The sequence below is a fragment of the Rhincodon typus genome, chromosome 3, assembly GCF_021869965.1.
Source record: "Rhincodon typus isolate 14 chromosome 3, sRhiTyp1.1, whole genome shotgun sequence".
NCBI classification, from domain to species: Eukaryota; Metazoa; Chordata; class Chondrichthyes; order Orectolobiformes; family Rhincodontidae; genus Rhincodon; species Rhincodon typus.
Genome location: NC_063334.1, coordinates 51976854 through 51990244, shown reverse-complemented (window position 1 = coordinate 51990244; position 13391 = coordinate 51976854). Strand labels below are relative to the sequence as shown.

The 13391-nt window shown below is 40.5% G+C and overlaps 1 protein-coding gene across 6 annotated transcripts in view; it reads left to right on the top strand.

The window, feature by feature from the left end:
* Window positions 1-13391, top strand: part of ercc6l2 (excision repair cross-complementation group 6-like 2) — an 83303-nt gene that overhangs the window by 36397 nt on the left and 33515 nt on the right. For all 6 annotated transcript variants that reach the window (XM_020517126.2, XM_048595183.1, XM_048595184.1 and 3 more), the window contains one exon: window positions 9208-9279. In XM_020517126.2, coding sequence (XP_020372715.1) covers window positions 9208-9279 — 72 coding nt within the window. The remainder of the gene's footprint in view (window positions 1-9207; window positions 9280-13391) is intronic.

Genomic DNA, 13391 nt, shown 5'->3' with positions numbered 1-13391 from the left:
AGGAAACCGATAAATACATAGATTCAGTTCTGAAAATGAATTGAGTAGACTGAAAATAGTCAACTATTTTGTAATTATTGCAAATTTTGAACAAATGTTAATGTATTGCAGGTATTTAGAGTTAAAAGATTCATTAAAATAATAGGTTTAGGTGCACTACTGCTCTGCATAAACCTAGGTAGTAAATTGGGAAAAAATATATTTCGAGCTACATAATTGCAGAGGAGGAGAAATGGGCAAGGTATCTAGACTTGGCCTTTACTTCTCGAATACATTAATGTTTCACACATTTACTTTCAAAGTTGATGAGTAAATACAGTCTCCAAGGTAAGCCCTACAGATAAGTGCAGTCCTAAATGTCGTCATTCTCTTCTCAAAGGCTGGGTTCGAAGAAAAATAACAAAAATCAGGATATCTGGTTCAGCATGGTTTTTGAAACTATCTCCCGCTACACTAAATTTGTGGAGTATAAATCTGTTTTTTCTATTCAATGAGTTTTTTTTATAAAAGAAGAACGTTGCACCACCTCACGAATCATAAGAAATTGCAGCTGTACGAGCCTGTTTTGTTGTTCGATAAGACTATGTCCATCTTGTTGTGCTTTTAATTCCTCCCGAACCCTCCTGTCAATATCCCATGATTCCCTTCTAGTTAAAAGATTTGTTTAACTCAGCCTCGAGTACATTCAATGGCTCAGTCTCCGCTACTGTCAAAGAAGAGAATTCCAAAGACTAACGGACTTATCAGAGAGGAAATTCTACCTTTCTTTCTGTTTTAAATCAGAGGCCTGTTATTTTTGAACTCTGCTGTCTCGATCAAGATTTCCTTTCAAGGGGAATGTACTCTCAGCATCTCCACTATCTAGCTCCTTTAGAATTTTATATGTTTCATTAAGATTATCTCTCATTCTTCTAAATTTCAGTGAACTATGCTCAACCCACTCAGCCTTTCATGCCTTTATTCAAAGAATCGGCTACTGAGCCTTGACCTGTTTCCAATGCAAATATATCCTGCCTTAATTGGAAGACCAAAACTCACCTCTAGATGTAGTGTCACCAATGACCTGTTCAGTTGGACTTCTCTTCCTTTTACACCCTATCCTCCTTCATTAGATGCCGATATTCTGTCTCCCTTTCTAATCCTCCATGACTAACTTTGCATGATTCGTGTGCAAGGGCATCAATATCTCTTCTGTACCGTTCTTCAATCTCTATTTAAATAGCAAAGTGCTTTTTACGTTCTTCCCACTGAAGTAGACAGCATTGCATTATATTTCAGCTGTTGAATTCTTGCCCACTCACTTAAAGATAGATTAAGACTTTATGCTGCCTACTTAATTTGCTTTCCTACCTGTCTTTGTGTCATCACGCAGATTGAATGCCATCTTCTTAATTTTGTCCATTCTACTATTTTATTAATTATCCTGTTGCAACTTCTGAAACAAGTATAAAACATGCTGAAGAAACTCAGCCGGTGTGGCTGCACATGTGGAGACAAAAACCGTTAACGCTTCAAGTCTGGTGAAGAAATCATACCAGACCTGAGTTTCTCCAGTAATTTCTGTTTGTTTCAGATTTCCAGCATCTGTAGTATTTTGCTTTAATTTGACTGTTGCAGCCTCTGATGGCCCTTACCCTATGCTATATTTCCTTGTATCAAACCAATTATTAATCCACATATTCTTCCTTTAATTTACTGCAGCCTGAAATTTTTCCTTGTCAAAAACTTGTGAAAGTCCACGTACACCAACTCCAGTGTATTTCCTCATCCATATAGCCATCATTTACTTAAAATTCTTTGAGTGGAAAATCTGTACTGAGCTGGGTCATTACCAACCTAAGCATTAAGGATTCAGCTGTAAAATATAATAAAGCTATCCATCCCCATTCAATCAAAATGAAGGCTGGACAATGGACTCTTTAAACTATGGATTAGAGGTGATTACATCAAAAGGAAGGGGTGAAGCTGTAGAGGGATTTGAAACCAAGCGTGTGAATTTCAAAATTAGCTGCTAATCAAGCAATTTAGGTAAGTGAGAACAGTGGTGATATAGGAACAAAAACAAAGTTGCTGGAAAAGCTCAGCAGGTCTGGCAGCATCTGTGGAGGAGAAAACAGAGTTAACGTTTCGGGTCCGGTGACCCTTCCTCAGAACAGTGGTGATATAGGAATGGGATTGGCACAGGTCAAGACTTACAGCTAAATTTTCGAAGTTAGAATGTTGCACCCCAGACAGGAGTATATTGGAATAATTAAATCTAGAGATAACAAAGGCTTGAATGAGGGTTTCAGTAACAGATGAGCTGAGATAAGGATGAGGTTAGGTGATATTAAGAGTGGAAATAGGTGACTTTAGTGATGTAATAAATTTGAGGTTGAAAGCTGATCTCAGTGAAATGTGACACCACGGGTTGATATTTCCCTTTTGTAAAGTGTGGGGCCGAGTGTATGTAGCTGGCAACTAATACACCACTCCACTGGTGATATAACTCATTCAATCACCTACCAATCTATGTCAATGGATGAGCAATCCAGAATCCCAGGCTAATATCTTGGGGATATCTATTTGAATGCCACCATGGCAGATGGTAAAAATCTGAATTCAATAAAAAGTCTGGGGCAGAAAGATGGTCAAATGACAATACTTTAACCACTGTTGTAAAAACTCTTCTGGTTTACTGTTAAGGAAATCTGCAATCCTTACCTGGTGTGACCTATATGTGGTTGATTTTTAACTGCCCCTCTGGGTTAATGCTGTTAATTAATTCTAGCTTAGCCAGTAATGCCTACATCACTTGAACAAATATATTAAAAGAAATCTGGTTAAGCGCTGGCAGGTAAGCAAGGGTGAGTATCTTAGAATCCCTACACTATGAAATAGGCCATTTGGCCCATCAAGTGCACATTGACCCTCTGAAGAGCATCCCACCCAGACCCACCACCCCACCACCCTGATCCTACATTTCCCAAGACTAATCCGCCTAGCCTGCACATCCCTGGACACTGGGCAATTTAGTATAGTCACCTAACTTGCACATCTTTGCACTGTGGGAGGGAACCCACACCTGAAGTTGGAACCGAACCCAGGTCCCTGGTGCTATGAGGCAGCAGTGCTAACCGCTGAGCCACCATGCTGCCCCGATCCTGCTCTATCACAGTCCTCAATGTTGGCAACCCTGGTCATCACAAGCTGCTGGCTAATCAGAGGCTAAGTCTGTGTTGCCTCTCTGTATTTCTTCTGCCAAAATGCATTTCCTCACACTTCTCTGAATTAATTGCTGTCTACCACTTGGCTATTGATTCAGCTAGCCTATCTATATTCTGCTGCAGTGGTTTTATATTATCCTCATAATTTGCCACTATGCTAACTTTATCATTAACAACTTTTGAAATTTGACTATGTATTCTGTTATCCAAGTCATTTATGTACATTAAAAAAAGTGGTACTAACGTAAACCCTTGGGCAACCCTGCTATCTACCATCCTCTACTCTGGAAAACTACTACAACTAGCTCTTTTCTGATCATGGTTTGAGAGAACTACTGAACTTGCTACGTCCTTTCCATCTGAAATCTGAAGTTGCAATTGAGCTGGGACACTCCACTTTTGAACCTGCCTCTTTTTCTTTTCCTGTGAAGTTGCTGTTTCCCATTTTGGAGTTAAATGTGATGATTTTGCAATGCAAACCTGCTTGGCAATCTGTCATATTAAAGTAAGCAAGGATTAACTTGTCAAAAGGAAAGTAAACACTGAAGAACTATCTGCTAAATTTCCTAAGATGTTTGGACAAAAAAAGTTCAAATCTAATGTATCAATAGAACCATTTGTACAAGCAACAATATATAATAAGTCAGGATTAAAAGTTGTTTGAACAGGTCATGGAGCTGGATTTCCCAGTGCACTACACACAACACGCATGCACACACACATTACACACCTTCTGTTTAAAAGACTTTGGGATATGCCTACTTGGGGTCAGTCTCACAGGGTGTGGTGGAGGCCAGGGTGCGTAGGACAGTGAGTGTGGTGGAAGGGGAAATGTGAAGGTGGAAGGGGAAATGTGAAGGGCCAAAGACCTTGCAAAAGGGGGGGGTCACAGTATGTGCCCAGGAAGCCTGTTAAACGGCAAGTACCCTTTTGCCTACCACCAGCCCATGTAGTGAATGCTGTTGAGTTAAATACTTTGTTAAATCCCAGCATAAATGGGACGAAGCCCTCAAATAGCCATTAATTGGTCACTCAAAGACCTCACTTTGTCCCAGGACTCATGGGCCTCCCACCACCTCCATCATCGGTGGTAAAATTGTGGCAAGGCAGGCATAGCTGGGTGGGTAGGTGGCAGGCTTGTGCCCATGGTGCTCAGCTTTACTAAGCCCTTGCTTGCCGACATATTGGACAGTGGTGTAAAATTAAACCTGCGCTGAGCCGAAGTTTGGTCACATTATTATTTTGACACTTATAATTTAAACTCCCTATCTAAACACTTCTAATTGAAATTTCTCATGAAAACTCTTACTTGTGGTTGTGGCTGCAGGCGTCCAGCATTGATGGTGTTATGACACATTCTCACTTGCATCTTCCACACTTGCCCACTTCAATCCTTTGCCCATTCTGTGGTCAGTAGAATATTTGTCTTTTCACCAATGTGGTTTCTTACAATCCTTAGAATTTCCTCTTTGATTCAGTACAGAGATACATTTCTCCATCATAATCTATGGCAAAATAGAGCAGGGAGTTGAAGCAGTTAAGCACAAAAGCGTTGCATTAGATTTTGTACCAAATTTGTCATGGAGTCGCCTTGAACAATTTGAACCTTCTCCATGATGATAGTGATGCATCAAGAACAGCAAGTCTGATATTCAACTTCTTTTGTACATTTATCAATTGTTTGTACCGCTGATTTTATGATGTTAAGATTTTTGTCCGGTGTAATTGACATTACAAACGAATAGTTGCTGAAGTATTAAGCTAAGCATCAGATGAAACGATGAATCCGAGCAGGTTGAATTGTTCAGGCACCAAGTTTTGAAGGTAACATTTAGGGGAGTACAAGTGACGTGAATTCTTGATACATGTCATGATTTAGAATAAAGTACTAAATTGGAGTGAAACAAGTAGATTAAATGGTGATATAAACAAAATGAAATAATACCTGATTAAATTAGAATTTCATACTATTGAAACCATTTTGACAATAATATCATTGCTCCATAAATAATGCTTTTTCAAATACAAAGGGATGGCAGAGAACATTTCAGCAGCACTTTTCAAGGAGCCATTGTCTTCAGCATCCTTCCACCAAAGTATGACAAACTTACTTAATAAGATTGGCTATCACCCTTCAGAGATACTTCCATAGGTGGGCAGTAATAGCTTCAGTTCTACCAAAGGTGCAACCATATAGTTAAATCACACATATCTGTGGTGTCTTAAGTGAAGATATTTATTTCTTAAACTTCATGCCAACTTTTGAATTTCCACTATCCTCAATTAATGTAGAAAGGTTAGGAATCTGCTTTTATGTAGCTTTGGGAGCACAGTTTCAATATTAAGTACCCCAAAGTCTAATTCGATGGTGGAGAGCAATGATAACTTTGGAATGCCACCCTTAAACCAGATGTTCTTATGTATCCCATAGTTTGGTCAGGGTTTCTGCAATCAGCCAGGTGAGGTTTTATTGTGCTTGTTGTACATCAAGTGACCATATCAGCCATGTCCAGCCGATATTCCTTTGAGGCTTGTCTATACATTCTTGGGAAGATTGAAGTTTAGTTGTTAAGATGTTGGGTTGGAGATGGTGCGTTTATTTGCGAGGATATTTTCTTTCCAAGCTTTTCTCCATAATGCTCGTGAAATCCGGAGTTAGAGATGTTCAATTCATGCCCAGAAAGGGTTTCATAGACCATAAGACCATAACAAGAAATAGGAGTAGGAGTAAGTGATTGGGTCCCCCAAGCCTACTCTGCATTCAGTAGGAACGTGGCTCATCTGACATTACTCACTTTCATTTTCCCGCCTTTTCCCCAAAACCTTGATCAAGGATGTCTACCTCAACCTTAAATATACACAAGGACCCTGCCTCCATAGCTGTTTGTGACAAGGAGTTCAAGACTCACTACCTTCTGAGAGAAGAAATTCCTTCTTATCTCAAACTTAAATTGGCAGCCCACTATTCTGAGATTATGCTGTCTGGTCTTAGATACTCCCATGAGGGGAAGCATCCTCTCAGCATTTACCCTGTCAAAACCTTGAGAGGATTCCTGTATGTTTCAATGAGATCACCTCTCATTCTTCTAAACTCCAGTGAGTAGAGTCTCAACCTGTTTAGCCTTTGCTCATAATACAATTTATCCAAACCAGGGATCATCCCAGTGAATATCTCTGTACTGCTTCCAATGAAACAATATCTTTCCTTAAATAAGACGACCAAAACTGGTGTCCCTACTCCAGACGTGGTCTCAGCAACACCTTGTATGTTGTAGTGTGACTTCCCTACTGTTATACTCCACCCCTCTCGAAATAAGGGTCACCATTCCATTACCTTTCCTGATTACCTTTCCTGATTACCTGTGTTTCATGCACAAGTATGCCCAAGTCCCTTTTGAGTTGCAGCCTTCTGCAATTTTTCTTCATTTAAATAATACTGTTCTTTTGTTCTCCTTTCCAAAATGAACAACTTCACATTTTCCCACATTATACTGCATTTGCTAACTTTTTGCCAACTTACTTAATCCATCAATATCTTTCTGTAATCTGTTTGTATCCTCTTTGAAACTTGCCTTTTCACCTACTTCTGTGCTGTCTGCAGATCTGGCGACAGTACATTCACTTCCTAACTTCAAGACATTAAAATAAGTTGTGAACATGGATTGCCGTAGTAAAAGAAAGCAGCTTACTCAAGGACGAATAGGGATAGGCAATAAATGCTGGCCAGCTAGCGACACCCATATCCCACAAGTGAATAAAAAAAAGTTATGATTCCAGCAGTGATCCCTGTGGAACTCCACTGGTTGCAGGTTGCCAAACTGGAAAAAACTCCTTGTCTCCACTTGCTGTTTCCTGCCCATTAGTCAATTCTCTATCTACACCAATGTACTTCCTCCAACACCGTGGCCTCTTACCTTATGACTTTTGTGAGGTACTTTGTTGAACGCCTTCTGGAAGTCCAAATTCAACACACCTACTAGTTCCTCTCTATCCACTCTGATTGAGACTTCCTCGGAAAACTGTAGTCAGACACGATTTCCCTTTTATGGAGCCATGCTGACTCTGCTTGATTAGAATATGATTTTCCATGTTTTAAGATCTTTGTGACTGATGAGTTGAAAGTGGTTGTTAATAAGTTACTTCTCTGCATGTTGCTCCTTTAAATGGAAAGGGTGATATTTGAGGAGTTGACTAACCGTTAAACTGGGGTTGATATAAGAGTTCCAAAAATTTTCCTAATGAGTTTGGCGTGATGACTTGAGGCCTGTTCAGATGCACACTGCTCTGCTATCAAGAGGACTAGAGCTGTGACTGAAATACAAATGGTGTTTTTTTTGTTTTTTTTTGCAGCCCAGCTTGTTCCAGCAAGCATGCAACTGATAGGAATATTAGCACAGTGTCTCCTCTGTGCAGTTTGACATAACTGAGTGGCATGCTAGGCAATTTCAGAGGGTGATCTTATCAACGTGCAGGGGTTAGTGAGCATTGATTAGAAACTGAACTGGATCAATCACATAAATACTGTGGTTACAAGAACTGGTTGGAAGCTGGGAATTCTACAACGAGTAACTCATTCCTGACCCCCCCAAAATGTGTCCACGATCTACAAGACACAAATCAGGAGTGTGATGGACTGCTATGCACTTGCGTGGATGACTGCAGCTCCAACAACACAGAATAAGTTTGATTCTGTCTAGGACCAAGCAGTCTTCCTGATTGGCATCCCATTCAGCATCTTTAATATTCACTCCCTTCACCCCTAACGCACAGTGGCAACTGTATTTACTATATACAAGGTGCACTGCTGCAACTCACCCAGCCTCCTCTGACAGAAACCTTTCAAAATTGCAACCTCTACCACCTTGAAGATCAAGGGCAGCAGACCCATGGAAACACCGCCATCTGGAAATTCCCCCCCCAAAGCCACACATCATCTTGACTTGGCACTACATTGGCATTCCTTCATTGTCATTGGATCAAATTCCTGGAGTTTCCTTCCTAAAACCACTGTGGGATCTCTACAGTCCAAGGACTGCGGTTGTAGAAGGGAACATGCCATCACTTTCTCAAGTTCGGCTATGGTTAGACAATAAATGCTTACCTAGCCAGCAATGCCCATATCCCATGAGCAAGTCAACCATATTGTGCTGGGTCTGGAGTTACGCATAAGGCGTAGAGAGTAGAGACAAAAACTTTCTGGACATTATTGAACTGGATGTGCATTTACAAGAATCCAGTAATTTCACAGTCACTTTCAGAATCATAGAATCCCTACGGTGTGGAAGGAGGCCATTTGGCCTATCACACCTGCACAGATCTGCTGAAGAGCATCCCACTCAGACCCAGCCCCCTACTGTATCCCATAACCCCATGTCTATCCTGGCTAATCTACCAAGCCTACAAATCCGTGAACACTACCGACAATTTCATCATGGCCAATCCACCTAACCTGCACATTTTGGACTGTGGGAGAAAACCAGAGCACCTGACAGAAACTCACGCAGACACTGGGAGAACGTCCAAGCTCCACACAGACAGTTGCCTGAGGCTGGAATCGAACCTGAGTACCTGGCGCTGTGAGGCAGCATTACTAACCACTGAAACTGTGTTTTCTTTCAGATTTACAATTTCATTGAATTTAAATTCCACTAGCTGCTGTGGGGTAATTTAAACATTTGTCTCCAGAGCATTGATCCCAATCTCTGGATTACTGGCCTAATATGTTACCTCTAAGATACATTTGACTTGGAGCTACACTGAAATTCCTTCACTTTCACGAGGCAAAAACCTGGAACTCCCTTAAATGTGGATGCCGTCTACATCACATAGACTGCAGCAGTTAAGTGGAGAGCTAAACACCATTTTCTCTGGGGCAGTTAGGGATGTGCCTTTGCCAGTGATGGCCACATCACCATGAAAGAATTTTTTAGAAGTGCCTATTGTGATCTATACATCCAGTAACCAGAGGTTGAAATATTAGTATCTCCATCTCTGCTTTCAGGTTCTTCAACAGCTTTTGAACCACTGTAGAAGGAGCCAGGAAAAAGTTCTCCTCTTCTCTCTCTCAACCAAGGTGGGTAACCATACTGAAATATGATTTTCTGATGTTCTAAATCAGATTATTTTTCACAACTGTACAGAATAAAATTTGAGATCACTGGTTGGAATTCATATAGAAGTGTTCCATTTTTTTTAGAAAGGTAGAATACTCCAGATGCTGGAAATCTGAAATAAAAACAGGAAATGCTAAAAATATTTAGTAGGGCAAATAAAATCTGTAGAGAGAGAAAGAAGAGTTTGTGTTTCAGTTTGATGACATTTCGTGAAACCATTCTGATGAAAAGTCAATCCTCTCAAATATTAACCCCTGAGGGGTCCAACATGGTGTCCATAACACCATCTTCAACATTCACTCCCTTCACCTCTAATGCACAGTGGCAGCAGTGTGTGCCATCTACTAGATACACTGCAGTTGCTTACCAAGGTATATTCAATAGCACCTTCTGGACATGCAAGCTCTGTTGCTCAGGTGGCAAGGGAACCAGATGTACGGAAACACCATCACCTGCAAGTTCCCCTTCAAGTCTCACACCTTCATAACTCGGAAATATATCATTGTTTCTTTACTATCACTATTTCTGGAATTCCCTTCCTAACCCACAGTGGACTGCAACGGTTTGTTGTGCTACCTTCTAATATTTGTTGGGAACAACATGACAGTGTGGCCTGATTACTTTGTTTCAAAGATTTCAAAGCTTCTACAAAATAAGTCACTCCAAGATAAGGGTGCACTAGAATACATTTTCCTTGAAATTGACAATGACTGAGTATGAGTAGAGCTCACACACAGCAGGACAAACTGCAAGAAGAGGAAGCAGAAGGATGTTCATTCAGCAGCTATATCTGTTCTTGATGAGTTCTTCTACCAGGAAGGAAGAATGTGAGGCATTTGTGCTTCATAGTGTCATCACTGAATCTGCTTTCTGCTTGAATCTGCTTTCTGCTACAGTCATCATTCTCAGCAGGACAAGAACAGCATTGCCAGTTGTTGTAAAGGTGAACATGGATGTGAACTTCTATGCATCTTGCTCCTTCAAGCTGATGCTGGAGAGATTTGTAACATCTTGCAAAAAGGCAGACACACAGGTTCTCTATTCAAAAATGCTTGATTTATATAGCACCTTTCACAAACTCCAATGTTCTTTGGTAATTTGCAGTTAATGATGTGCTTTGAATGTGTTGTAATTGTGGTTCAGGATGCAGCAGCTAAGTTGTGAACAGCAAACTCTCGAAACAGCGTTTTTTCTTGGGCAGTCCTCTTTACCCAAGGATGACTTTCTTCCATTCCAGTGTTGTAGATGTCAATGACCAAATAGCCCTGTCACAGTTAAGGCAGGTGGTGTTTGCTGAAGCGGGTAGGTGGTATGGTGGGCTTTCAAATGCTCCTTCTGCTTTTTGCACTGGGCTCCCATCTGAGACTGTCGTAGGCACTTGTAACAATTGGCATCTTCATAGTTGTTTCTTTCCAGTTTGGGCTGGAAATTCCCACAAGTCAGTGAGGAATTGCATTTGTAGGGTTTGAAGATTCCTGAAAGTTTACACTGGATGAGAGCTGAAAGTTCAAATTCTCTTCGAGACACAAAGGTAAAGAGCAGCTTGGGGTCACCTATCTTCAATTTATCATAAATGTGGTTCTTCTAAAATTTAGAGCTGATCTAAGCCCTACTGAATATAATTGCATCCAGCACTAAAAGCTTGACTACAGTTTCCTAAACTCAGATTTACTGGTGTCGATTTGATTCCGTTAGGTAAACAATGAGCTTGTACCGAGCATAAGGTACATTCTGATCCCATGTTAGAAATTTATAGTCTCCATCATCATTGACACTGGAGATTATTCTAGTCCTGAAACTCTGTCATAGGTCACATAATATCCTAAGTGTCATTCAAAAGGGGCTGCAGACTGACCATTGTCTTCTGCATCCCTGTATTACTTTCAAACAAGATTGCTTTGAAGTGTCTTCCTTCCCTGCATAATCTTTATTTTTGTATGCCTGTGTGCAAGATTTGACTATGATTTGTAAATTGAAAATTCTAGAATCTAGTACTCATTGGTGACAAAAACAGACTGCTGTGACCTGAATAATTTTTTTTTTGCCTATGCAAAATCGAGTCCATTGGCATTTTCAGACTGCAGTGCTAAATTCATCCTGGCCAAGTGTTGTAGAAGTTACTGGGAGGAGTTCTGGCAATACTTCCCACTGGTGCTCTATCCAGCTCTCCCCTTTAACATGCTTCCTCAGGTTCACAAGCTGCTGAAATTCTTTCACTCCCACAACAGTGAGCTTGCTTGTTCCTTTATTTGATATGTGGACGACATGGTTTTGTGTTTTTACTGACTGCTCTGTCCAAAACTGAGGCTCAGGTTTCTTTACTAGCAAGTTTTGGAACTCGGGTTGCATCAATTAACATTTCTTCTGAAAATATGAGTGATGTCCTACAGAATTGTTTGTGAATAAGGCTTCAAGTTTGGTAGTCAGCATTAAGTGATTATACCCCAAATTTCTCTTGTGCACTGTTTCGTCCCAATCACACTCTTTTAGACTATTATGTTATTTCTATCTTCAATTTTATGTTGGTGTTGGAGCTCCATATTTAGATAACCACTGGTAATAAGCATGCATGATGTATCCAGTCTTGTATCTAACCCATTCCTTCTGTTGCACTAGTTATTTTCTGCATCAGGGATTACGTACTATGATTGGACCCTTGCCTGCTGCCATCAGTCTCACAACCATAGCATGGTTCATGTGCATCTTGTCTACGTGTCTGCTTACCAGCACTAATTCATGTCCTTTTCTTTATCAATGGATGTGGATGACTCTGGCAAAATCAACCTTCATTACCCATACTTAACTACACTGAGCCAACTTCTTGAACACTTGTAGTCTGTGTGGAAAGTTCTTGCTACAATATTATTAGGCAGAAAATTCCAGGCTTTTGACACAGCCCCAACTAAGGAACTTTAATAGGTTTCCTTGTCAAAATGGTGTGCAACTTGCAGATAGGGGTGTGCCTGTGTATCTTCTATTCCTGATTTTATAAGTGGTAGACATTGCAAATTGGAAGTTGTTTGTTTAGCAAGCTTCCTGACAAGTGCTATCCCTGAGCTGGCCAAAAGCTAATTCTATTTTTAGCTAATGCATGCTTAATAAATACTATTCCTTGATTGCCTCGTGCAAAGAGAATATTTGATTTGATTATTATCACGTGTACTGAGATGCAGCACCTGTGAAGAGAAATCAAAGTTAACATTTCAGATCTGGCGACCCAAAACGTTAACTCTGATTTCTCTTCACAGATGCTGCAAACCTGCTGAGCTTTTCCAGCAATTTCTGTTTTTGTCTCTGATTTACAGAATCTGCAGTTCTTTTGGTTTTTATCTTGAATCTATTGTTGCACGTTTTCAAACTTTTGTATCTTCTACCCAATGGCAATAACCTCTAACAATAGGAAAAGGTTACTTGCCTTTCAAAACAATCCTGAGTCTTAGATCACTTTCTTTGAGCCAAAATGCTCTGGGGCACTGAAGCCTGTTTCGTTCCTGACCCTCATATTTAAAACAAAATCAATGCATCTGGCAACTAAGTGTACATACAGTAAATTTACAATACCTTTTTCCAATTTTTAGCCCCATGAATTAATGAAAATATATGCTAACAAGATGAATTCTAACACCCCACACCATTATGTAAAAGTACTACTGTTCATCTGTCAAGTGAAGTGCTATTACTGATATGGTGGGTTTATTTTGTTTACTCATGGGGTATGGGCATCACTGAATGGGCCAGCATTTACTACCCATGCCTAGTTGCCCTTGAGGAGATGGTGGTGAGCTGCCTTCTTGATCCACTGCAGCTTGTGCTGTCTTTATACCCACAAAGCCATCAGGGAGGGAGTCCAAGATTTTGACCCAGCAACACTGAAGGAATAGCAATGTATTTCTAAGTCAGGATGGCAAGTGGCTTGGGGGATCTTGCAGATGGTGGAGTTTCCATGTATCAGCTACCTAGTCCTTCAAGATGTTAGTGATCATGGCTTTGGAAAGTGCTGGCTATGGAGCCTTAGTGAGATACAAACACACACACACACACACACACACACACACACACACACACACACACA